At 38.8% G+C, this 24446-nt stretch overlaps 1 protein-coding gene across 1 annotated transcript in view; it reads left to right on the forward strand.

The window, feature by feature from the left end:
• LOC309436900 (macrophage mannose receptor 1-like) overlaps positions 1 to 24446 on the forward strand; it is a 32095-nt gene that overhangs the window by 4499 nt on the left and 3150 nt on the right. The window contains exons 5-28 of the mRNA XM_082046534.1: positions 214 to 330; positions 1243 to 1386; positions 2718 to 2900; positions 3071 to 3225; positions 4095 to 4208; positions 4943 to 5058; positions 5843 to 5991; positions 6415 to 6614; positions 7007 to 7128; positions 7840 to 7927; positions 8616 to 8760; positions 9236 to 9271; positions 9358 to 9527; positions 10095 to 10162; positions 11776 to 11876; positions 12963 to 13105; positions 14593 to 14707; positions 15925 to 16073; positions 17658 to 17760; positions 18598 to 18830; positions 20419 to 20584; positions 21594 to 21746; positions 22002 to 22118; positions 23493 to 23657. Coding sequence (XP_081902660.1) covers positions 214 to 330; positions 1243 to 1386; positions 2718 to 2900; positions 3071 to 3225; positions 4095 to 4208; positions 4943 to 5058; positions 5843 to 5991; positions 6415 to 6614; positions 7007 to 7128; positions 7840 to 7927; positions 8616 to 8760; positions 9236 to 9271; positions 9358 to 9527; positions 10095 to 10162; positions 11776 to 11876; positions 12963 to 13105; positions 14593 to 14707; positions 15925 to 16073; positions 17658 to 17760; positions 18598 to 18830; positions 20419 to 20584; positions 21594 to 21746; positions 22002 to 22118; positions 23493 to 23657 — 3252 coding nt within the window. The remainder of the gene's footprint in view (positions 1 to 213; positions 331 to 1242; positions 1387 to 2717; positions 2901 to 3070; positions 3226 to 4094; positions 4209 to 4942; positions 5059 to 5842; positions 5992 to 6414; positions 6615 to 7006; positions 7129 to 7839; positions 7928 to 8615; positions 8761 to 9235; positions 9272 to 9357; positions 9528 to 10094; positions 10163 to 11775; positions 11877 to 12962; positions 13106 to 14592; positions 14708 to 15924; positions 16074 to 17657; positions 17761 to 18597; positions 18831 to 20418; positions 20585 to 21593; positions 21747 to 22001; positions 22119 to 23492; positions 23658 to 24446) is intronic.

Consider the following 24446-nt stretch of genomic DNA (forward strand, 5'->3'; position numbering starts at 1 on the left):
AAAATAGGTGTTAGTGACATCCTTAAAAATCTTGTCACCTTCTCACAAAAAAAAAGTGTTACAATAGTGGAAAAAAAATCTAACCTATGTTAAAAAAAAAGCGACTATGACAGTTTTTCTTTTTCCACTTTAAAAATTTTATTTCAGGTTTTACTGAATAACTTACAAAACCAGAGGTCAAGACTTGACTGTTCATTTCTTTTGGCCATTTAGGTCTCACTAGTGACCTGGGTGTCAATGCGAAGCTTTGGACTGGTCTTTTCAGTGCACTTGACAGTGGCTGGCAATGGATTGGGGGCAGGCCTTTCAGATACCTAAACTGGGCTCCAGGTAAGTGCACTTTTCTGAAATGATGATGAGCATCTGAGCCAAAATTCTCTTCCCTTCCCCAAATTCCTGTTACCTAATTCTTTTGGTTTCATATAATTTGCATAGGATACAGGGGATTATGGGAAAGGTACAATATTACTATAAGAGGGATCACACCAGAGACAGATCATGATTAATTCTATTTTTCCCAGAAAAAGTAGATAGCTCATACAAGAAAACAATAACAACCAAATATCTACACCTCATTCTATTTTTTCCATCCACAGTTTTCTCATTAGGCATTTTATCAAACCAAAAGAAAAGCTCATGAAAAATGACATAATTAAAAAAAAAAAAAAAAAAGAGAAAAAACAAAGAATGGAAACATTGCATTAAAAATATTTTCATTTTTTTTCTCCTCACTTACTGCTTATGACACTTATCTGCTATACATTATCCTAGTAAGTTTCCAGTCTTTTCTTTGGATATAAGTCACCATTTTGCATGTTGCCATATTATGTATTTTTATAACAACTGTTGTGACAACAGGGAGATCCAAAGGGTGAACGCTTCTGTGGAATTTCATGTCCAGTAAAGAATCTTGAATTGTTGCAATACTATCACCCCATAAGGAGTTTATATAAACGCTTTATTTGTATAACATTTTTTCTGTATGCCGCAGTACTTCAAACACACTGAACTTCTTCTTAAGCAGTGCATGGGAGAAGAGGGATGAGTCTCATGTTTGAAATGTCCCTCTTGGCCACCCCAGTGGTGCTCCCTCATTTCCTCACTGGGGAATTATCACTCTAAAACAGAAGACACTTGTGGCTTTGCAGCTTGGAAAAGATGTACATGTTCCTTCTTATGATGAGGTGAAAACTGTCAGCATTAACAGAGAGATTGTCTGTATGCTGTGCCTCTTTCCTAAAGGAAATCCCTCTGTGGAATCTGGAAAAATATGTGGGACCTTCCAAGGTAGGAACGGCAAATGGGAAAACCAGGTGTGTGATCGGAAACTCGGATATATCTGCCAAAAGAGAAACTCCTCCTCAGATTCCTCCACTATTACCTCAGGTAAGTTCATAAAAAAATAAGGCTATTTTCGCAGTGAGTGGGAAATACTAGGAGGATGCCATATATGAAATGACAGTATATTATCAAAACAAAAGGGTTACACTTGTTGTCGTGGGTCAAACACTGAGAAGAATTTAATTTTCTGGCTTATTTTAAAGATGATATCTAGATGTCATTAATAATTTTGAAAGGATCATAGGGTGCTAAAGAAGGCAGGATTATGTATTTAGTCATATTATCCAGAACACAATGCTGATGAATATCTTGTGCTCTGTGAAATATGCTAAAGGTGTGTTTTGCAAAAAGATACGAGCCAGAGTTCATGTTTCCCCCGCTCTCTCTCTGATCCTTTTCCTTCTGAAAGGAAAAATTCAGAATATGGGACTTTTACCTTTTCCCAGTTGAGCTCCCTTTCCACTTGAGGAAAACTAGGTCTTATCTATGCGAAGAGAATGGTGTGCAATTACTTAACTTGGTAATTCCCAGCACGTTACTCTCCCTACAGTAACTCCCTCAGCTACATATATACTACTATATAGGATTATTCTCTGGCTCAGGGAATGAATGGCACGTCATGGTTGGCATCGTGTACATTCTGGCCGCATCTGGACAGCTTGCTGGGCATGGTTTCTGACTCATGTCAACCTCCAAACCATACCTGGATGTTGCCTAGGGGAATCCAAGTTTGCACAGATCAAAACCATGTCCAGGCAGCACTGAACAATGTGGTTGATCACAAACCAATGTTGGGCGCACAACCTGCCCTCTTCAGTTTACTACGTAGGTGCAGATCATGTGAACCTTCAAAGCAGTGGAAAATGGTTGGTGTTAATTTGCACCAAAAAATAGCTGCTGAAGGAAATGTGCTGCATTTCTGTGCACCTGGGATTTCTGACATGTCTGATATAACATAAACATTTTTGGGCTCTCTGATATGTGATTTGGGCTGTGCAGGAGCTCCACTGGCTGATGAGCACCTGAGGTAGCCAGAGAAAAAAATTTAGAAAATCTCCAAAATTCGTCAAGATAAGGTCCCTGTGTAGGAAAAGAGGCCCTTTTCTGTAAAACAGAGAGTTGTGCCCTGCAAGTTTGCATTCCAAATTGCTTCATAGTTATTCCAGTCTGTAAAAGAGTTTTTGGGTTGCTCTCAACACAATGTGAATGGAAAAATCTGTTTTGTGCTCTTGGTGATCCTCAGATTTTTGCTTCTCTCCTCTGCCAGTATGTGCTCCAATATTTCAAATTCATATCAGTACAGGTCATTTTCTTTTTGATTAAAAGAAACCACTGAATAGGACTGCTCATTAATTGTTTTGAAATTATTTTTTTAGGTGACTTTAAGCCATTTAAGTGCCCGAGGGGATGGGTGGCCTATGCAGGTCATTGCTATAGAATTTACAGAACACCCAAAATATGGAAAGAAGCTCAGTCTTCCTGTAGAAAAGAAGACGGAGATCTGGCGAGTATTCATAATATTGAGGAGTACAGTTTTACAGTGTCTCAGCTTGGGTACAGTGAGTATTCCTGCAGGTCACTTTTTTTATCTGGAATTATACTGTTTCTATTATTCATTTAATGAATGTAACTATGACCTTAAACGCTTTTTAGAGTCAAAAGTGGGTGTAAGATGTGGTTGTTCCATTTTAAGACATTCGCCTACCTACAATTACATTTCTGTTCCCAGAACCAGACGATGAGCTGTGGATTGGTCTAAATGACTTCAGGGTTCCAATGTATTTTGAATGGAGTGATGGGACACCTGTGACTTACACCAAATGGCACCACGGAGAGCCGACCCACACACGGAATAAGGCAGACTGTGTCATTATAAAGGGAGAGGTAAAAATCCCTCTCCCACTTTCATGGTTTCTTCTCTTCTTTGTGCCCCAAAAAGGAAACACCTGTGACAAAACAAATGAAAAAAAAAGTAAAAGGGACAAGTGCCTTAAATATTTTTATGAACTCGGTTTAATTCAGAATATTTTAGTGTGGAGGAATAATGGAGACACATCTAGGAAAGTGTATGGTGGCCCACCAGAAGCAGTGTGCTGTGCAGGGACATGATCTGCTCTGTAACAGTTACAGAAAATTTCCCATCTGAAATTGATTGAAGTACCTCATCATTCACATTCAATATGGCTGTTCATAGCTGCATAATAGGATTCTTGGAGCAGGGACTTTCTTATGTTTCCCCTAAAACACCTGAAATATAGGTTTATTAGAGCTACTTTGGAGTCTCATATTACTAGAGGTACAAAAAAATAGGTACAAAAAATATCTTGTTTTACACTAAGCTTGGAATGATATAGGATAATACTATGGGAAAAGCCTTAAATAATACATTTTTAATATTTTATGTTTAGTTTATCCAGCATTTCCTTGCTACTGTCAACTGGTTATATGAACATAAATACTATGCTGGTGAGAATAGTGGAATATGTTGTTTCCTCCCTGGTCTCATCAGCCATTGAACCCTCAGGACATTCAAAACTCATTCTCACACCTCTGAGGAAATGTGGCCCTCACTGTCTTTATTGTGTTGCCCATTTGGAGGTTTTGGAGAGAGCATCAGGGCAAGGAAGAGAGCCAAAACAGCCCTGGCCATATGAAGAGAGAAGGGTTCTGCCTGAAGATGGTGAATATTCCTGTGGGATCTGGATTTTCTCTAGATTTCACTTCTCTTTGTGCTTTCTTCTTACCATGCACAGGATGGATCCTGGGCTGACAGTCCTTGTGAAACAAAACTTGGTTATGTCTGTAAAAGGAAACCTTTGGCAGAAGAACCAGGGGAAGCTGAGTTTACTTACCCAGGCTGCCAGAAAGTAAGTGTAAAACAAAGCAGTGAAAGGTGGTTGCAACATACTTTCACTTCCACGATGGCGAGTGTTACAGAAGTCAATTGTTGTGGCTCTTCTTGGTGGAGCCCTAGAAAACTGTTAATTTTGTATGTGCTGATATTTCTTAGACTAATGGGGATTTTTATTTATTTAACCAAAACTTAGTTTGACTTTTTGTTTATTTGTTTGTTTGTTTTCTTATTTTCCCCCTCCCTTACACACACACTTCAGTCAGCTCTCTCCCAGTCAGAACTGGTCATGTCACCTATAAAAGACACTCTCTGCAGAACATGTCAGTATTTTTTCATGCTGTAACTCCTTGGTCTTGCATTGCATGCAGCCTTCTCAGTGCCACAGGAGGCAGGAATATTTGAGCCAACTATTTTGCAGACCGTTTGTAGCCTCTTGCAACAGCTACACTTACACAGGGAGAAATCAGAGCAGGCTTTACCCAAGGACCTGCAAAGGCGCTGTAAGTGTGCTCGGCAGCTCCCAGTAATAATCATGGCCCTCTGCTCACAAAGACCCTTTGTGTGTCCTTCATCAAGGGGCGAGACATACAGTTGTGGTTACAAAAGCTATGTTTGAGTATCCTCTTCATTTCTTCTCATTACTTCTGAGATTAATTTTGCCTTGGGATGTGGTATTAACGTGGCTTTTGGAAGTGTCCTGCTCAATCTGACAACCCCTCTGTGCATCTCTGCTGTTGACCCTGACAGGGCTGGATGAAACACGGCTTCTACTGCTACTCCGTGGGGCAGCTGCCAGCAACATTTTCAGAAGCAAAACAAATCTGTGAAAAAAACAAAGGTTACCTGGCTACTGTGAGAGACAGGTATGGAAACATAATTCTTGTCCTTTAGCACGTGCAACTGAGATAGAAGGGTCAAACAGAAATCTCTTCTTTCTTTGCACTTATTCATAGTGGTTAGTGTCACAGCACTCCTTTGCTGGAAAGTTTATGGTAGAACTGAAGAAGTATTACAAAAGACATTAGGGGCTTGTATGTCATAAATAAGAACAGTCAAACCATTGCTACTACACACCAAACTGGTTTTGACTCCAGGAATTGAAAAATTGAGTCAGTCCTCCAACAACCCCAAATTGCAAGATTGTTTTAAAACTTATTGTACTAAAAATAGACGGATAAGCTTGGAACTATTTATTTCTTCTGGATCTGAGCTTTTCAGCTTTTCCCTTGCAACAGGGAGATATGGAAACTTACCCTTTTTTAGAATAAAAGTAGATTTTTTTCCCTAGAGTAAAAAGATTTAAAGAGCTAGACCTTATCATAAAGCTCTATAAAACACTGCAACACTTATTTATACAGAATAAATAATATACATGCGTTAAGACAAGTTGTGTTGTCCATTGTGCAGTGCAAAAGGGGAATAGAATCACTCTACAGCCTAAACATGATTTACGTTACCAAAATATAAAATTAAAAATATTTTTTATGACAATTAGAACTATAAAAGTAAAATCATTACCCTTGCTTCAATCCATACTTATCTTTTCCCCCACATTAACAAATAACCTTTACCAGATTTGCTACAATGAATTGTTTGAAGAAATTACTATAAAATGTGATACAACAGCTTCATACTTATTATTCACAGGTATGAACAAGCTTTTTTGACTTCTGTAATTGGATTCAATCCAGCAAAGTATTTCTGGATTGGTTTCTCAGACACAGAGGAGCAGGGGACGTTCAGGTGGGCCAGCGGGGACCCTGTCACCTTCACTCATTGGAACGCAGGAATGCCTGGTACGTGCCATGCCACCCAGTTTCTGCTCTGGGGGCCCGAGAAGTGAGGGTTTGGAAGCTAAACAGTGGATCTGAAACTCTGCTAGCATAAAGTGGCAGAAATGTCATTTCAAGTTTCCATTTGTGCCAAAGGAATTAAAGCAGAGATCATGGTAACTCCTTCCAGTAGATCATCCACAATCATAAGCATCTGTTGGTCTCATTCACTCTTTGTTGTTTGATGGTTTTGATAGGTGAGTCATAGTATAATGTAAAAAGAATTTGACACAATTTACTTATAATTTCATTGAAAAGTATGTGAGCTACTGTGAGCTATTGGCATCCAACCACAGTGGGGACAGGTTACAGTTAATTAAGTAGCATATGCTTTGAGAAGATACAGCTATTTATTAATACGATTTTAAAATGTTATGTTTTGTGAAGGAGGGGAGTCAGGCTGCGTGGCCATGATAACAGGAACTTCAGCTGGATTATGGGATGTTTTGAACTGTGAAGAAACAAACATGTTTCTGTGCAAGCAGCTGGTGGAGGGAGCGAGCCCCCCTCCTCCTCCAACAACAACCCCTCTCCCATCGTGCCCAGAGGGATGGAAATCCGTTTCTCAGAGCAGCTTCTGCTTCAAAGTAAGTGTTTCATTTCTGAATGTGAACGCTTGTCATTTTGAATGAGAATATGTTTTGTGTATGCGTGGAAGGTGGATTTCACCCTGCCTGCCTGCCTGAGAGGTGGTCTGTGGTAGCAGGTCTCCAGCCACCCCTGGGTGGAAGGTTAGGGAGGTGCTCGCAAGTGCTGTATTTAGGTTGAATTGAAGTTTGGAGTGACAGGGGCTCTGAGATGGCAAGAAAAGCAAAGTTGTAACAATTAAATTTGATAGATGGCCACAGACCTATGGTTTCATAATAAAATAGTAAGTGATGAAACTAGAGACCAGGAGACCAGAAGAAAGATAGAAGCCCAGAATTCTGTTTCTAAATTTCTGTAATACCCAGCACAGTATATTTTCCATTTTTTATAGATTTTTCAGGGAGGAAGGGAAAAAATGCAAACATGGTTTGGTGCAAGAGATTTTTGCAGAGCCATTGGAGGAGATCTGGCATGTATCCACAGCGAAGAAGAACAAGACCTGATAGCTGGCTTGTAAGTATCTACAAAGTCCATTGTTTAAATATAGGGAAAAAAAACCCAAACATTTAAAAAATTACCTTTCCGAAAGACACAAGGGTTTCTAGTGGTCAGTTTCTACTTTGCAAAGATGGTTAATATCTTTGCAAAATGGTGGAAGGAAATGAGGACGAGGTGGCACTATGCATTGAAGTAGCCTGAACATACACAGCCATGAAAGAAGGATCATCAATAATGGTTTCAGCTCTCTTTAGTTCAAAGAGATAAAACTGATCTTTTCAGCTCATTTGTAGTTAATCACCACATGAAATACTCTTGATTAAAATAATAGTTTGTGCTACTTTCTTTCCTTAGTTAAAGGGAAAAATTGGGAGACTGAGGAAAGCCTGATCTATTGATGTTCTAATATAAATGTTTAAATCAAGTACGGACAGATCTGAATTTGGATGCCCAAGCTCCTTGGTGGAACCAAGACCTGAGAATGTATTTTCATTTAAATCAGTATTGGTGGACTTGTGAGACCAGTGATCTTTCCCATGAAGCTCTGTGTTTCACTGCTTCCTGCCAGAAGTGTGTGTTTTTCCCAACCTGATAGTTGAATGATTACTTTATATGACTGTCTCAGATGATACTTGAAGTATCAAAACACTGAGAATAATAGAATGATATATATTCTCCTTCTATATTTCACACTGTGTCTGATTATCTGTATTTGTAATCATTCAGAAAGAGAGACTATATTTTCCGTTCTTACTGGATGGGTTTAAGTGCCTTGGATTCTGACAGTGGATTTGCATGGAGTGATGGCTCACCAGTGAGTGAATAATTTATTTTTCCAGTTTTTTTTTTCTAATTTTCCATGTATATCTTGGCAGACAGGTCTCACAACTCTATACAAGCCACAAGTGACATTAGGTCTGATTCCAATCTAGGAATTAGTTTTTATCTTTTGGTAGTTCAATGTTATAGATAACAGCATGACGTGTAGAGTAATGAAATAACACCAAAGGTGATGGAATGTCTCTCCTGATCTAAGAAAACCAGATTGTACTAATCTCTATATTCCCTTTTGTCATTTGGTGTTAGAAATAATTTTGTACGTCTACACAAGTTAGGCTGCCCTTGCAATCTGCAAGGTCTGCAAGGCCCCCGTCCGTATGGCAGCACTGATGGATTGCCTCAGGTTGAAACATCAGAGCAGGATAACCAACCCAGGGGTCAGAGAACGGTACTTAGATAATTCTCTCTAGACTTTATCAGGAGAAATTCATCTCTCCTGGTAACAAAAAGTGCAGCAGCTCTTGGCTTACTAACATGGCTTATAAATACACAGATGAAACATTTATGAAATTCAAGGGTCATGTTCTTCTCCTTACAAGGTCTGGGATCAAAGCACAAGACAGACCATGAAATCAAATGTAGTACATTCTTTAACAGGATGATATAAGATAATTATTTCATTGTAAAAGGAAAATAGTAACAAAGTTGTGTTTCCATAATAGGTAAATTTTGAAAAATGGGCAAATGGAGAACCAAACAATTATGACGGAAATGAAAAATGTGGCGTGTTTAATGGCTACACTAGTATGAACTGGAATGATTTATTTTGTGACCATATGCAGGAATATGTTTGCCAAATTAAAAAAGGTAAGATAACTTTCTTCCTTAAGTAACTTTTAGAAGCAAATAAGAACATCCTTTTTAGGTTGGATCACACTGTCTGTGTGCAGTGGAGCCAGCTGCACCATCAAGTACAATGAAATGCCTAATACATTTTAATTTAAATAAAACCAGTTGTAAACTATGAATTAATCGATGAGATACACATGTGAGTTTGCGATGTATATGCAGCATGTTGAGGAAGTGAAATAGAACAGCCAACAGTTGGGCACAGCTTCTCTAAGCTTAACTTGTGATTAGCTATAACATGGTATTTTGATGAGTGTAACACCTTTTTTTTGTCATATATTCTGAGAAATTCTGTGGCAAAAAATAACCATACTGAGTAACCCTTAAGATTAAGTTTGTTACTTGGAATTAAAATGCCAACAACTGTATAAATACAGGAAATTGAGACTTGTCTGAGAAATGCAATATACTCAGGTATTTATTTACATTGCAGGAACACCACTGAAACCAGAGCCTGCTTCCACATTTCGTAAGTCTTGTACCTCTAATAACAAACAAATTAACACACAATGATGTTAATTTCTATTACAGACTGCTTAATGTTTTACCTTGCAGATGCTCAATATAATGTTAGTGAAGATGACTGGATAATATATAATCAAACAGAATACTACTTCAGCAAGGAACGCATGCCTGTGGAAAAAGCCAGGAACTTTTGCCAGAAGAACGGTGGTGATCTTGCTGTCATTGAAAGTGAAAGTGAAAAAAATTTTCTTTGGAAATATGTAAGAAACATGTTTTATTTGAAAAATGCACTGTTCTCTCTGACACTGAGGCGCCTTTCTCAGCTGGTTTGTGAAATATTAGAAAGTGATCCCCGTCATAAAAAAAACCCCACAGTGTCACATTTCATGGGCTTATCTGGTCAGGAACTTTACCATAATAATTATTTTGATAAATTGCTATGTGTAGACAAATTGTCAGCTTTTTTTCACGAATACTTGTTACCTTTTGGTAAATTCTTGCTATGCTTTCTTAAAATTATTAAAAAGATTACTTTGTTTTCTAGCTTGCTTAAGAGGTCATTCTTATCTTCTTAACATACCTGTTCTCAATTTCTTTTTCATTCCATTCTGCTTTTTTATTTCTTTTTCCTTCTTCTAAATTAAATACTGGAAATTGGAGGAAAATTTTGCATTTTTAAGTTCAGACACATATCCCCAACAATGCCCTGCACATTCCATACTATGAAATTGTACAACTGAAACCAGAGTGGTTTTTAAGAGCTTGTTAATTTAATTTGAAATCTGTTTTCTTACATCTCATTAAAATTCTTATTTTTTGTGTTTTAGATTTTCTATAAAGACTGGGGGAATAGCTTTTATATTGGCTTAAGTGTGAGCCTTGATAAGACATTCCGGTAAGTAAAAAAAGATTAAATTTCTCAGACTTATAATGTGAATATTTGGCATGGCTGGCTGTAGGAAACTGTTGAAGTTCAATGACTGACAAAACATGTCTAGAGCCATGGCTTGACATAAAGTTTTAAAATATGATCCTGATCCTCAGGGGAGCATTTATTCTGTGCTATTTTCACTATTCATTTCCCTTTCTTTTCATCCTATGCTTTGCTTTTTTGTTGTGAGGCTGAGATGTTCACTCACAGTCAGTGCAGAGTCATCCCCTTTTCCTTGTTAGATGAAAGATAAAAATAGTTGGAGGTCTCTGGGATGTTTCAGATGGTACTTGCAGACATTATCAAATACTCAAATTATCAAAGAAAAAGAACCCTCCAAACCTGCAGTCGGGCATCACGGTGGTTTATAGAGGTGAAATATCACTACAGGAGAACCCTTGTCTGGAAGGTAATTCCCAGATGGTTGCACTGTCAGAGCCCAGGGCAGGACAGCTTCAGGCTACATGGAGTCTTTACTCTTCTACAAATGTATTTAGGAGTGAAGTGCCCTGGGAATATCCCAACCCCTCCCTGTGGAGCCTTAGATGAGTTCCAGACACGTTTCTCCTGTGGCACGATTTTTCTCTCTTCTCCTGGGATTTGAAGCTTGGTCAAATGAGTCTCAGCCACTTCATTTCAGCTGTTCTTCTGTTCTTTGAGGATCTGTTTCTTGTCCACAAGCCAGAGACACTGGATAGTCTCCTCTCCTGGAACTTCTGCCTTCTACATCACATCCACTGCTCAGAAAACACTGTTCTTTGTCCAGTTCTCCCTTGCTCCCTCACTAGTTTCAGTCTCCTCCCTGTTGGATGATGCTGCCACTATTTGTCTTTCTATCACTCCTCCCAGTTTATTATGTATTGCTTTTTCCTATTTGGCTGAGGAAGATTTGCAAGTGGGAGCAACGAGATGTTCTGTTGAATGCCATATTTGCAGTGTTCTTGCAAACACACACATACAGTTGCCTAGTCTCCAAAACTGGAAAACACTAAACTGCGCTGGAGCTGATGTTGTCTGAAGGCTCTAGATCTTGGCAGATTCTCCACTTAACTCTCCTTCCAGTACACTGAGGCTTTTAAAGTTTTTTCTTGTCTATTTTTTGAGAATAAATTTGTGAATTACCAAACTAGTAAATTATTGTTACATGACTGAAAGTGATAGCTGTATGATATTAAAGATTTGCTTTGTTTAACAAGATGGTTCCCAGTGCTCCCTAGTATGTGGTTCAGGGCTCTCTCTTACCCTACAAGATCTTATATTATTGCTTTTGGAAACATGAAATTACTAAACGAGGCTCAGGTTTGTGTTTCTGTGAAACACAGGTCCAGTGCTGCACGGGGGTGTTTCCTGTAGGCTAGCAGAGCTCAGAGATCTGGGACCACCAGTTGAGGCGATTAGTTCAGACTTGGTCGAGGCCAACAGAGTAGGCAGTTTACATAAGGATATTTTTTACTAATTCCAAGTGGAAGGTCATGTTTTTCTTTTACAAGAGAACAATATATGTTTGTAAGCTAGGATATAGGAAACTTAATGTCCTTTATGAAGAATTATTATGGCCCCTAAATGGCTTCTTTCAGATGGATGGATGGGACTCCGGTGAACTATGTTGCCTGGGCTCCAAATGAACCCAATTTTGCAAATAATGACGAAAACTGTGTGGTCATGTATACCCAAACAGGTGGGTGCTGTAACAACATTCGGTCTGCAGGGTGGTGTAGGCTTGTCAGGTCTGTATGTGTGAGGCTGGGTAAGTTATTATGAGCAAGTTGGTGTTTGACAGAGTGTTTAAAATACATAGGAAAATAAATCATGTTGTCATCTTTCATTTATGCACTTTTAAAAAATTCAGCTCGACATAGCTAATACATTGGATTACATCTGCAATTTGATGCCTAGTTTTGCCAGAAAATTTCATCACGAACAAATAATTTAAGCATCAGACCATTTGCAGATAGAGTCGGTATTGTTTTTCCTTTAACCTCTGTCCATCTTATGACTACCTCTCGAGGACATCAGCTGCCTATTATCATTTGTGCAGTTCCTAAAAATCTATGGCTTGGGTATGGCTTTGATTATTATGAAACAATACTATACGCTATTTTAATTAAAATAACTACAAATATCCTTTAATACAGAGAGTTCGAAGTAATTCTGCTTACACTAGCCAAGCACTTAGTCTTCTTTGGAGCAGTTGATCTCTTCAACTTTTAAACATTTCTAGTCTCAAATCCATAGCTAAGGTAATCTCCCCAGGCTCTGTTAGAGGTCAATAGACGTAGAACACTTTTGGGGAATAAATTTCATGTCCTGTTTTGGAGATCTTTTTTTCTAAGGTAAGATGAATTATGTCCTTAACTTCACTGAATTATAATGACAATCTGTCCATTAAATATAGGAGGTGCTTAGTTCTGCTCTAGATAATTACCTTGTAACTGTCTGCAGCTAATGAAATAAATGCCATCTTCTTATTCATTCCTGATCTGCAAAATGGGGATGATGATGTTAATGTTATATTCTTACATCACAATCCTTTAGGGAGAAAAGAAACCCAGAGGACTATAAGAATATGAGAAGCTCAGGTAGTAACGTAACAAGGACCAAGTTCTCAGGAACATATATAAAATTTACTCATTATTTCTGGGGGAGTGAAATACAAATACTACAATCAGTTCTACTTGCTGTGATATATTTGCTTTAGGAAAGGACAATTTTTACCCTAGTCTTAGTTGCATTTTGTTTTTCTTTTATTCTAACTTGCTTTCAGGTACATGGAATGATCTCAATTGTGGCAGTGTAGAGTTATTCATCTGTGAAAGGCTTAACAGTACCGTTCGTCCAACTGTTGCTCCTACTTCACCACCACCACAGGGTGGGTGTCCAGAAGACTGGCTCCTCTTTGATAACAAGGTGCAGTATGACATTCCAGTGTATTGCGTTTTAAAAAGAGCAGAATTTAAAAAACATATTTGATTCCATTTTTCAGTTGTAGCAGTTTTCAGTTATCACAAAATGTGTTCTCATTGTATATAGTCAAAGACTCTAAAAATACAATTCCTGAAATAGAAATAATAGCCTCTATTGGGATCATAGCAGTCATGAGGGAGGTCATGAACCATACAAGAAGAAAGCTTCATCTTGTATTTTTGCTGCCAAAGATGGCTGAGCAACTTTCCTTGTGTGGAGCTGTTGTACGTTCTTGTTTACTGTGCTGAGCTTATCTGGTTGTCACAGGTTTCCTGGACACTTCTTTGTCCCGTGCCTACTTTGCACTGGCTCTTAAACCACAAAGGCACCTTCCTTTGAGAAAATTTATCAGTTTTTTCTACAACCAAACACCTGTTAAGGTTTCAAAATAATCTAGTAATAAGCTTCACTACACTTTATTATGTAAGATCACTCTCATCCTTCTCAAAAGACAAAAGTTCAGGTTAAGAGAGTGCATGCATTTAAAACTCATAGATTGTCACCAACAGAGCTATAAAAGCTATTAAACAAGAACGTTCACTGTTGAGAATACACCTAGCAATGAAGATAATTCTTGATTACATTGGCTTGTCTGGCTTCGTCTCTCTTCCTTTTGGCTAAGCCAAAATACAACTTCAGTTTGGCAGAGCTCCTCTTTTCTTTCCTCTCTTAGACCTGAGGAAAAGAGTCACAAAATCAGAGTTGGTTCCCTCTCATGGTGCTCTCTCAAGCTAAAATGTCTCTCTCTTCCTTACTTCCTGGAAGAGCAGCTTCCACAGGCTCCTTCCTTGACTCCTCTCCAAGTCCACTGCTGAGCATCATGGAGCTACCTCCCTTTTGCCCAACTTTTCCCCCAAATTGCCTAATTAACTTCTCAGTTGCATGCTTCAGTTACCACACTTCAGTTGCTAGACTCTGACAAAGCTGTCTAATGACATCTTGGTAGATCATAGATCATATTACATCATGGATCGTATTACAAGAAATGATAAATTCATGTTTTTCTTTGTAATGTCAGAATCATTCTTTTTCTGGGATTATCCTGTGAAAACCAAACCTGGTATGACAAACAGGTCAACAGAAGCTGTTTTTCTTCAATAACGTCTACCTTTGTTTTCTGAGGCCTTCTAAGGCATTCCTCCCACAAAGTCACACCTCATACATGTGCTCAGAAGCTTTAATGTAACTTCTACTGAAAGCATTAGACTGACATATTCCTTCTTCTAAGTGTATGCTAAAATATTGAGATTTATACTAGTTTTCTAGTATAAATTCATTAAGACCTAAAGACAAGCTAGAGAGGACTGTTAATTCAGCTAATCTCACCTTTCATTTAAGATATCCAGTTTATCTTTTTTTGTTACAGAGATGTTTTCACTGGAAAATAAAACACTACCTACTTACCAATTTGGCATACTTCTGTTTTTCAGTGTTTCAAACTATTTGGTCTTGATGAAAATGATACATTGACGTGGCACGCTGCGCGGAACAACTGCATTAATTTTGAAGGAAACCTGGCTACTATATCAAGAAAGGAAATGCAAGGTATAAAGCACCAATGTTTTAACACTGGATGAGATGTCAAGTAATTCCTGACAAACAGATCAAAACAGATGTTATAGCCTCTGCAATATATGCTATTATTTATGCCATATTAATATCAAGTTATGTTAAATGAGAAATTGCACCTCTGGAAAGATGCTTGCATAGGTTTTTAGTGTGTTGATTATCTTTTAAAATCATAGCTTTGGATCTAATACAGGACCTACAAAGGAATTAATACTGTTCAAACGCTAAGATTTTGTATTAGGGACCTGTCATATAATAAAATGTCCATATTTCAATTTTTGTAGGTATACAAGTAAAAATAGCATACAAAGGGAGTAATATCCAAAGCAAATCACTGTGCACCTGGTTGCTGAGCAACGTGCTGTGGGTGTCGGTGAAGAACACGTCCTCAGCAGACCCCAACACTGGAGTACCAATTTCCCCTTGATCCTCTTAACCCCTTAATCTGCTGGACCTCAGCCTCCTGCCTTTCTGCTGGGGATGTTATACGATTTTTGTTTTGTTTGGTTTGGTGGTGGTTGTTGTTGTTGTGAGAAGAGGTGCTTGCTCAGGAAATGCAAAACTTCAGGTGATCTGAGGGCTGCACATGGGCCTTCTCCTAACTCACTCCATCAGTGCTTGTGGTTTATACTTTTCTCTACAACAGAGGAAGGACAGTCTGTTAGTGGGAAGTCACCCTAGGCAGAAGCCAAGGGAAACAGCATCTGGCGTTCTAACAAGCTGGTGTCTCAGTACATGCATACTTGGTAATTGAGTAGTTTATTTGTGTTATATCTGTTTAGAAACCAAACTACTAAGTCTGGTTCACAAAGAAGTTAACAAAGAAAAAACGGCAGCGCACGCTCTGTAGACACATTGCCAAGGTGTGGAGTACTCACGTTAATTCCTGTCATCCCATTAAAACATTTTCCTTGCTTCCTCAGATGTTCAACAATACAGAAGAGAGCAAACACAAATTCCTTAGAAGAGGTTGAAAACAATTTTATGTAGAAAAATGTGCCCACTTCGACTTTGTAAATACTTTTTCTGACTTTAACATCAGATAACTTTCCATTCTTTTTATTTTTACCATAAGATTACAACCTTATTAAAATCGAGAAAACAAAAACTCACCATCTTGGTTCCAGGCACTCTAGAATCTGCACAGTTTCCCTCCTTGTACAGTTTGTTTGTTTCTTTGTTTTTTAATTCAGCATTCCTCATGTCCCTCTTAAAAAATGCTGCAACTGATGCTTGGATTGGACTGAATGACATAAATTCAGAGCACACATACTTATGGACAGATGGAAGCCCAGTTTACTACACAAATTGGGCAAAAGGTTCCCGCAGTTATTACAGTAAGGTAAACATTAATTTCTGTTTATCACTTAAACATTTGAACTTTGATAGATGAATAAAATGTATGTAGCTACAACTGTATTACCTGTAAAGTTTCATTTATGAAGATTTTTAGCAATCTTGTTGCTTTTAAAAGCAGAGTAATCATGTGGGAGATCTACCTTCACACATTTTTTTCAACATTTGTTTTCTGACATGATTCTATATGAATCCAGATATAGGTTTGGAAGCATTATACAAAACTCAGACAAGTGAGTAATTTCCCTCACTTTACCATGACTGATCAGAAGATTCATATAAACTGTAGAATAGCAGTAACTGTGTAATTTTGGGATACAGCTAATGTTATTTAGACTTGATGAAAATACTCAAATAACTGCATATATTTACATCACTTGGAACTGAGCTTATTAAGATAAGTGAATTGAACAAAATCATCAAAAGAAGGAGACTGGGTTTTCCTTTCTTGTTTTTGTCTTCTCTCTCTAATCTGCCTTCTGAAAGATCTCTTCTGCATGCTTTGAAACTTTCAACACTGCTGCGCCACTTTGTGTTTAATTGCAAGACAAAACTGAGTGTTATTCAATAATTGTAAAATGGCTAACGTAGAATACTGCTGACTAGTACTTTTTCTGTACTTCTGTCCTAGCTGTGCCAAGTTCCTCTCTTTTTCATAACAGAGCTGCTTTGAGTTCAGCTAAAATGTAAAAAAGTTCTGTGAGGTCCAACATCCATCCAGGCTAGAGCTGGGTTTTGGGATGTCCAGGACTTCCCTATCTCACACAAGCATATGCTTTCTGTAGGATGCTGAGCCCATTGCCCTGCACGAGCTTCTCCACATACAGCTTCCTTCACTGGCAGCCAAGACCTGGGCTAATGCCCCTGAGGGGATTTGGCAGTAGCATGAGGTTATGCTGATACGAGGTAGGGAGAGCCGCTGACTCCTGCTGCAGAAAGCCAAGCAGCAGCTTCTTATGCTGTGGGAGGAAGAGGAAGGTAAAGAGCCCAAATTGCACTGGAAAGTCTCAGGAGCTGTCTCCCACAAAAGGTTTTTTTCTGATTGCTATCTCTGCATTACTGCACCCTGGTGACAACTTTGGTTCCTAGTGCCTAGCTGTGTTAGGAAGATTTGAACTCTCCAGGCAACCTTCAGTGCTGAGGAGAGTTTCCCCATAACCTCCAGGAAAACGGCAACAGAGCTGAAATGTCCTGTGACCCAGACCCAGCACACACGTGTCTACCTGCACACACACAGACACACACACACACAGACACACACACACAGAGACACACACGTATGCACAGAGATTGTATGTATACATACAGGTACTCCCAGACACTTGCTCCTGCCTCTGTGCTGTGCAATTCCCTCCATCATCCAAGTGCAAACTTTCCTAGGGATGAGTTCTAAATGCTTATTGTCATATTACTGCTCCTGACCATTGCTTGTATGAGTTCACACATATGACCTTCATATTATTAATCTGTGTGTGCCTGTGTGTGGTACGTCAGTCTGTGTACCCAGAAGGAGTAGGAACGTTTCCTATCTATCCACGTCTTTCCCTTGTTAATCTCATTTTCCCTGCAGGATGACTGTGTCTTCATGATAAAGAACCCTATTGAACAGGCTGGAAAATGGAAAGAAGAAGAGTGTAAAACAAGTAAAAGCTACATATGCCAGAAAAATTCTGGTGAGTTTTCACCACTTTCTAGTACAGTTGATTTATTGTGGTTATGTCAAAGTGGTGTTAAAAGTAACTTTCCTGTATTCAACCCTATTTTAACTGAAAATAATCAGACAGTATCACATGCACTACAAGCCATTTTATAAAAAATGATGACACATTTTGTATTTTGGATACAAACTTTTAACCTTTCTTATTTTAAGAACTAGACCAGTAAATTTTAAAAAAATATACCAATAGTTCATCATGTATTTTATTATTTTTGGTGATCAGGTAGGAAAGAGAGAGAACAATACTTTGTCTTTATTTGGGTGAATTATTCAAAACAGAAATTCTACTGTTATACTTTAAAGCTCTGCAACTTCTTTATTTTGAAAAACTGCCCTGCTTGATTTCCTTTACAATTTTTACTCAGGCAATGCCACCATGAGCTGTTATATTCCTCTGCTTGCTCATGATGTGCTTACTGTAGCCTGTTCCTTGTCAGAAAGGCAACAAATGCTACAATATGATGGAAAAAGTGGGGGGATTGTTCCCTTCAATGCCCTACACAGTTTCAGTATGCTTCGGGAAGGGGTAGAGCTTGCGGAGCGTGTTCCTAGAGGTGGTGGAGTTATTTATGCTTAAAGGTCATTCTGACAAAAATTATAAAATTTTGTCACAGAAGATGAAAAAATGGCTTTCATCAAAGCAGTGATAGATGGGACACAATTTATATTCCAGCCTCTCTTAATTACTTGGCTACTCTAGTACACTAGATCTTCTCTCAGCGCTACATGTTTAGCCAATATAAAGCATTTGACTTTTTGTTTGTTTGTTTGTTTGTTTGTTTGTTTGTTACAGACCCTAAACTGCAAATCTCCCAACCAATAGTGCCAGTGCTTGGCTTTAACAGTTATGGTGATGACCGCTATGCAGTCATCAACTACAAAATGACCTGGGAAGAAGCCCAGAAGAACTGCATAGAACAGTCTGCAGAACTTGCCAGCGTTTTGGATCCTTATGCTGAATCTTACCTGTGGTTACAAATATTAAAGCACGGAGAGCCTGTATGGATTGGTCTTAACAGCAACACAGTGAGTCCATCAAATGCTTTTGACAATCCTACCACTACCCTAGATCAGCCATATCTTTTGCTCAGAGGTTGACAGGATCCACTGTCGTAGTCGCTATTTGCTCCCATGTGAGTGCTGTCAGTCAGATCTGTGAATGTGTGGCAGGCATCAAAATCTTACTGAGGTACCTGGCTTCCCTGTACTTCAGGGGATTCACACACCTAAATGTTTGGCCATGATGCAAGTAACAACTGCCACAGCCACATTTCAGAGGACACCAAGGTTGAAGCTGCAGTGGTTTCAGCAGTAAAAGTGTCTATGGAGTTTCCACTTCCTATGCCAAGGTCTACCACAGGTTGATGTGGGGGAGCACTGCTGTTTCTGGACACATTGTGGAGCACACCACAGAAACAACTTGGGTTAAAACTGTTCTTTCTTTGTGATGTTATTTTAAACCTTGTTTCAGTTTACAGACTAGCACTACAAGAGCTTGTGCTGGGCAATAGGTGAAATGGCAATGGGCAGCGTAGAGGCAGGAACAGGCCTATGGTGATGGGGGCACCCTAGACTGGTGTGTGGAGCTGAAACCAGTGCCTTGTGAAAAACAGGCTCAGTCAGCGAAGAGCAGAAAGGTCTGACAGGGGAAAAACCTATTAGAGGCATGTAAAAAGAACACACAAAAGAGAGGATGCAGCTGGATATTTGTGGAACCGGAGTTGTGAGAAAAACGAGAGAAGAGAGGTAGAGCTGGAGCTTGGTGGGACATGGGACTGAGAGCGAGTACAGGTGCTGAGATGAGAGGAACTGGAGCTGCACTTTGGTGAGAACCGGCACTGAGAAACCAGGATTAGACAGGAATCTGGGATGAAACATGGCCAAAGACTTCAAAGGAAAAAAGACTGGAAAGGAACTGGCACAAAGAGCTGCATGGGAGCCAGCCTCCAAAGATCACACGAAGAAGAGCCTCAGCTGTGCAGGACAGGATGACAGGAGCCATGGCTATGACTAATGTTAGTCATTGTCTGAAAATAGTGGTGAAGTCCACTGAAAAAATACATACTCGACTTATGTCTACAAGCTGGTCCTTGCAACAGCTAGAAAACTACCACAAGCCCTGTCAGCATGGGTGGCAGAGGTCTGTGGTGTGTGCCCCATGACAAACATCCTCAGTAGTGTATTCCTCTCTCCAGTGGAACTTCTGCTTTTTGACTTTGCTTTCTAAAAATATAGAGAAGCCTGTGCTAGAAGAATGCTAACAATAGTTTCTCTGCAAGCTTTATTTGGTCTCTGTGTATATGTGGACTCAAGCTTCAACTGTATGTTCACATTTGTTATTACAAGACCCTTTGCCCATCTACTGCGCACAACAGATGGTGTGAACTGAATAATGCAGGTTGCCTACTAAATCAACGTCTTTAGGACCACTGTTCTCACTGCTATGGAGAGTGGAAGACTGGGCCATACTGTTATGTATTCATGATAGAGGATGAACTAATTTTGTGTGATAAAATGTCATTCTGATGTTTTCTAACTTCTACATACCTGCAATTCCAATCTTCAAATTCTTTCAATAGTATGTGACATAATCTTTATTGTAATTTGCTTTTAGACTCCTGGCCAATACATATGGTCAGATAGAAGGAGAAGCAGATATCATAACTGGGCCAGTGGAGAACCAAATAAGAATACAGCCTGTGTCTACTTAGATTTGGATGGTTTTTGGAAGACAGCATCTTGCAACGAAACATTTTTCTCTCTCTGTAAACAATCTGATGGTAAGTTGCGAATGCAAGAAATGTGATTAGGTAGGCTGGAATTTAAATTCATGGCTTTATTTGAATTTAGCTTTTCTGCATATGCAAAGATTGTGATGGATGGTATATGCCTTGTGACAAATACTGCTTTTGTTAAGGAAGAACTCCCAGATCCAGTCTGTCTTGATGAGTTTTCAGACATTGCATTTCACAGGCAGGTCAACACATGCACATCATAAAGACAACTACAACATTTCGTGCCACAAGCAATACATCTTTTCTACACCCTTATTTGTAAGAAACCGCAGAATTGATTAACTTTAGCCTAACTATAAATATATTAATGATATATTTTTACATTTAAAAGTATCTTTTGTAATATTGGGAAATAAGAAACTTCCGTCAGCATAGCAGCTGAATTAATCAATTTGTATTTATTAAAAGTATGAGATCCAGGGAAACTTCTACTGAGATACTTTAGAGTTCAAATATTGCACCTAATTTTCAAACAAATTTTAAATCATGTATGAAATATATGATCTCACCACCATACTTTACAGCAAACTATATTCATTTAAGCTCTGCTTTGGCTTTAATCAGGTGATGCAATAGGTTACTAATTCTACTTTCACATAGTTTAGGATGCATGTACAAGGGCAGGTACAGACAGCTTCTCTGATCAACCTTGCTACAAACTGGACACAAGCGACTGGCTTGTGGTGGTGGTGTTGACATCCTTTGTGTGTACTGACTCATTCCTTACTCTCTTTTGCAAGTTTTGAGTAAAAATTGCTTTGCTGAAGACAATTGCAATAGTACTCGTGTAAGCCTTCTTTAGCAGATTGGAGAACCAGCTCCAATCATTACAGTTTATTACTAGTTTACCATGATTAGTTCAATCTTTTATCATTAGTTAAGTCTATGTGATATTCCTTTTACTGGAATCACTGTCAGATTTGTAGGCCTGATATGGGGTGCAGTTTCCTTTGGCTTTTGAGACCCTGCTGAAACCTGTTTGTGTTCTCTTTAGAGTTAATCCCTAGTGAACCACCACAGCTTCCTGGAAAGTGTCCTGCACCGAAGCATGGTAGATCTTGGATTCCCTTCCGTGGTCATTGCTACTATGTTCACACCACTTCTGAGGAGAGCTGGCCTGATGCTTCCATGGCGTGCATTCGGATGGGTAAGTGCATTTTTTAAATTAGGATATTTTACAGGTTGTGTGTTTGTTTTTTTAATCCAGATCCCAGAAATAATGCATAGATGTATGTGTATGTATATAATTTATAAGCTACAGGTAATTTAAATTTATTATCAAGATTTTCTACTATATGAAAAGACTGATCACAAAAGATGTCATAATTGCTGACTGAGATAATTCATTTCTAATGGAAAATCTTGCTAAAATTATATATAATATTTAATTGATATTTTTTAGGTGCTTCTCTGGTTTCCATAGAAGATTCAGCTGAAATGAGCTTTCTCTTACTTTATTTATCTCCACTTGCAAGTGACTTCAGAAAGTTTTGGATAGGATTGTTCAAAAATATTGATGGTAATTATTTCACAATGCATACTGAGATGAAAATAAACACTAAATAAAGAATATTAAATAACACTAACATACTCAATACTAATATACTAAATATTAAATAATCAAAGAGCAATCAATGTTTAATAGCTTTTCTGCTAGAATACCACCAAGAGATCTATGCTTTTTCTATCTTTAGTGTAGCTACAGTATATTTCAGTCTGTGAAAGGTTCTAGCTTAACACTACAGTAGTTGATTAAAAGGATTCTTGTTACTTTTTAAATTCATATTGCTTGATATTTAGCCAGTATTAGTCTTTCAAGAAAAATTTTGTCTTGTAATTAAAAGCTGACACAGCCTTAAATTGAAATTTATTTCTAAACAATACAGGGGATAGCAGCTCATATGAGCTGCCTAGTAATATTTCTAAATATAAATTTCAGTGGTTTTATTTTAATCCAAGAATATTTCAGCTTTCTTTTTTTTTATGCAGATTTGATTTGGTTTCCTATAACATTGTAATTTGGAAGCCTGTTATTCATGACAGACTTTGAGGGTATAGTTCTCGAGCAAGTCTGGACTGGGCTGCAGTGAGCGGCATTGGCCATGGCTGCTTGAGTCCCAGCTCTCACCACCAGCAAAGGCACAGGCACTCTGTTGCATGGTGGGTCAAGTTCATCTGTTCCAGCTCAAAACTAATAGTACAAAAGCATTGATTTGTTCCTAACCTGGCACACTACACTGCCACATTGCTGCTTGCAATGTGAGCAGAGACAGCAGGGAAGCACAGCTGCAAACAAGGGAATGGAGGAGGTAGCATGGAATCAGATGCGAGTTATATCACGATACTGTACCATAGAAGTACACCCTGAAGGAGCAGAGATGGAAGTTATTCCTACTTACTTAATGGGCCTCAGCAGAAGATAAGAAGAGAACTATTATTAAAGACAGCTGATTCAGTCTGCAAAAATAATTTATTAATCCAGCTCTAATAAAGCAGCTGTTCACTGATGTTGGATGCATGCATAAAGAAAATCTCCTGAGCAATCTGGATCCTTGAACTGCAGAGCTTGGCTTGTACAGGTGTTCTGCTTTTCTTAAGGCTCCCAGACACAGGTGTGCCCTGGGCACAGGCTTCAGCTAAAACCCCTTGGGCAGCCTGGGCATGTCATCTTGATGTCTCTGACAGCCATGGTCCTGAAGGCTACTGAGGTTAACTTTGTCTGTGAACATTTACATTTGGTACACTCCCATCTGAGTATCTCTGGCTTTTAAAAGAGTGAGAAATGAGCCCTCTGTAATGCTAATTTAATCAATTAATACACGCTATATCTGTTGTGCCTAGTAGCCTATAAATGATTCCCCATTCACTCATTAGTTAATACTCTTAATTTTAGGGGAATGGATATGGACAGACAGAAGTGCAGTAGAATTTGTCAACTGGGAGAAAGGAGAGCCTACAGTATTTGAAGAACACTGTGTTGACATGGATGTCTCAAGTGGAACCTGGAGGAACTATTACTGCTCTGTTGACCAGAATTTTATTTGCAAAATACCAAAAAGTAAGTTCGGAATTTCTGTGCACTGGGTTATTTCAGAAGTAGTGGTTAATATACATCAAGCCAAACTGCTCATGCACTGGACACATTTTATGCGTTGATGTTGATGTATGTGGATCTGCATTAAAGACAAGTAACTTCTGTTAATAACAATGAAAAATCATGTTGGAGAAGAACCCGAGTCACTGTTTCCTCATCTCATTTTAAAAGCATTGGCATTTGCTGTACCATAGGGTAGGGGAGAACATATCACCTGGTGAAAGTGTGGAGAAAACTCATAGTCATCATGGTTAGAGTGTGAAGGGCTGTAGATGATAAATAGATTACTAAACTAGTGCTGAGGGGAAAGGCAAACACTCTCCTGATAGCTGAGAAGCAGCAGTTGAAAGTCTCTGAGCTCCTGCAGAAGGAAAGTAGGTGCTGCTGGTGGGGTTGGTACCAGTGAAGTGTTTTGGGGTCTTCTTGTCAGCCAAGCAGAAAGTCTCAAGTGATGGTGGGCAGTAGGGCCCAATTAATTTCTCTGCTGACACAGGCATAGGGAGACATGTCAAGACAACCAAACAGCATAGTACATTTCATTTTTAATGATTACTTTTGACCCTGTTTTTGGATGTCAAGCCATGTGAAATCTGAATATGTGACAGGCTGGGCTGAGTCCTTCTTGCATGCACAGCAGTGTTGCATAGAGCATGAAGGATTTAAACCTGCACATATGCAGTAGTGTGAGCCACCATAAACACATGGATTCAGCTGTGTTTGCACACATTATCTGGGAGACGATTTCAAACAGGC

This window comes from Streptopelia decaocto (assembly GCF_964273445.1).
Source record: "Streptopelia decaocto genome assembly, chromosome: 2".
Lineage (NCBI taxonomy): Eukaryota > Metazoa > Chordata > Aves > Columbiformes > Columbidae > Streptopelia > Streptopelia decaocto.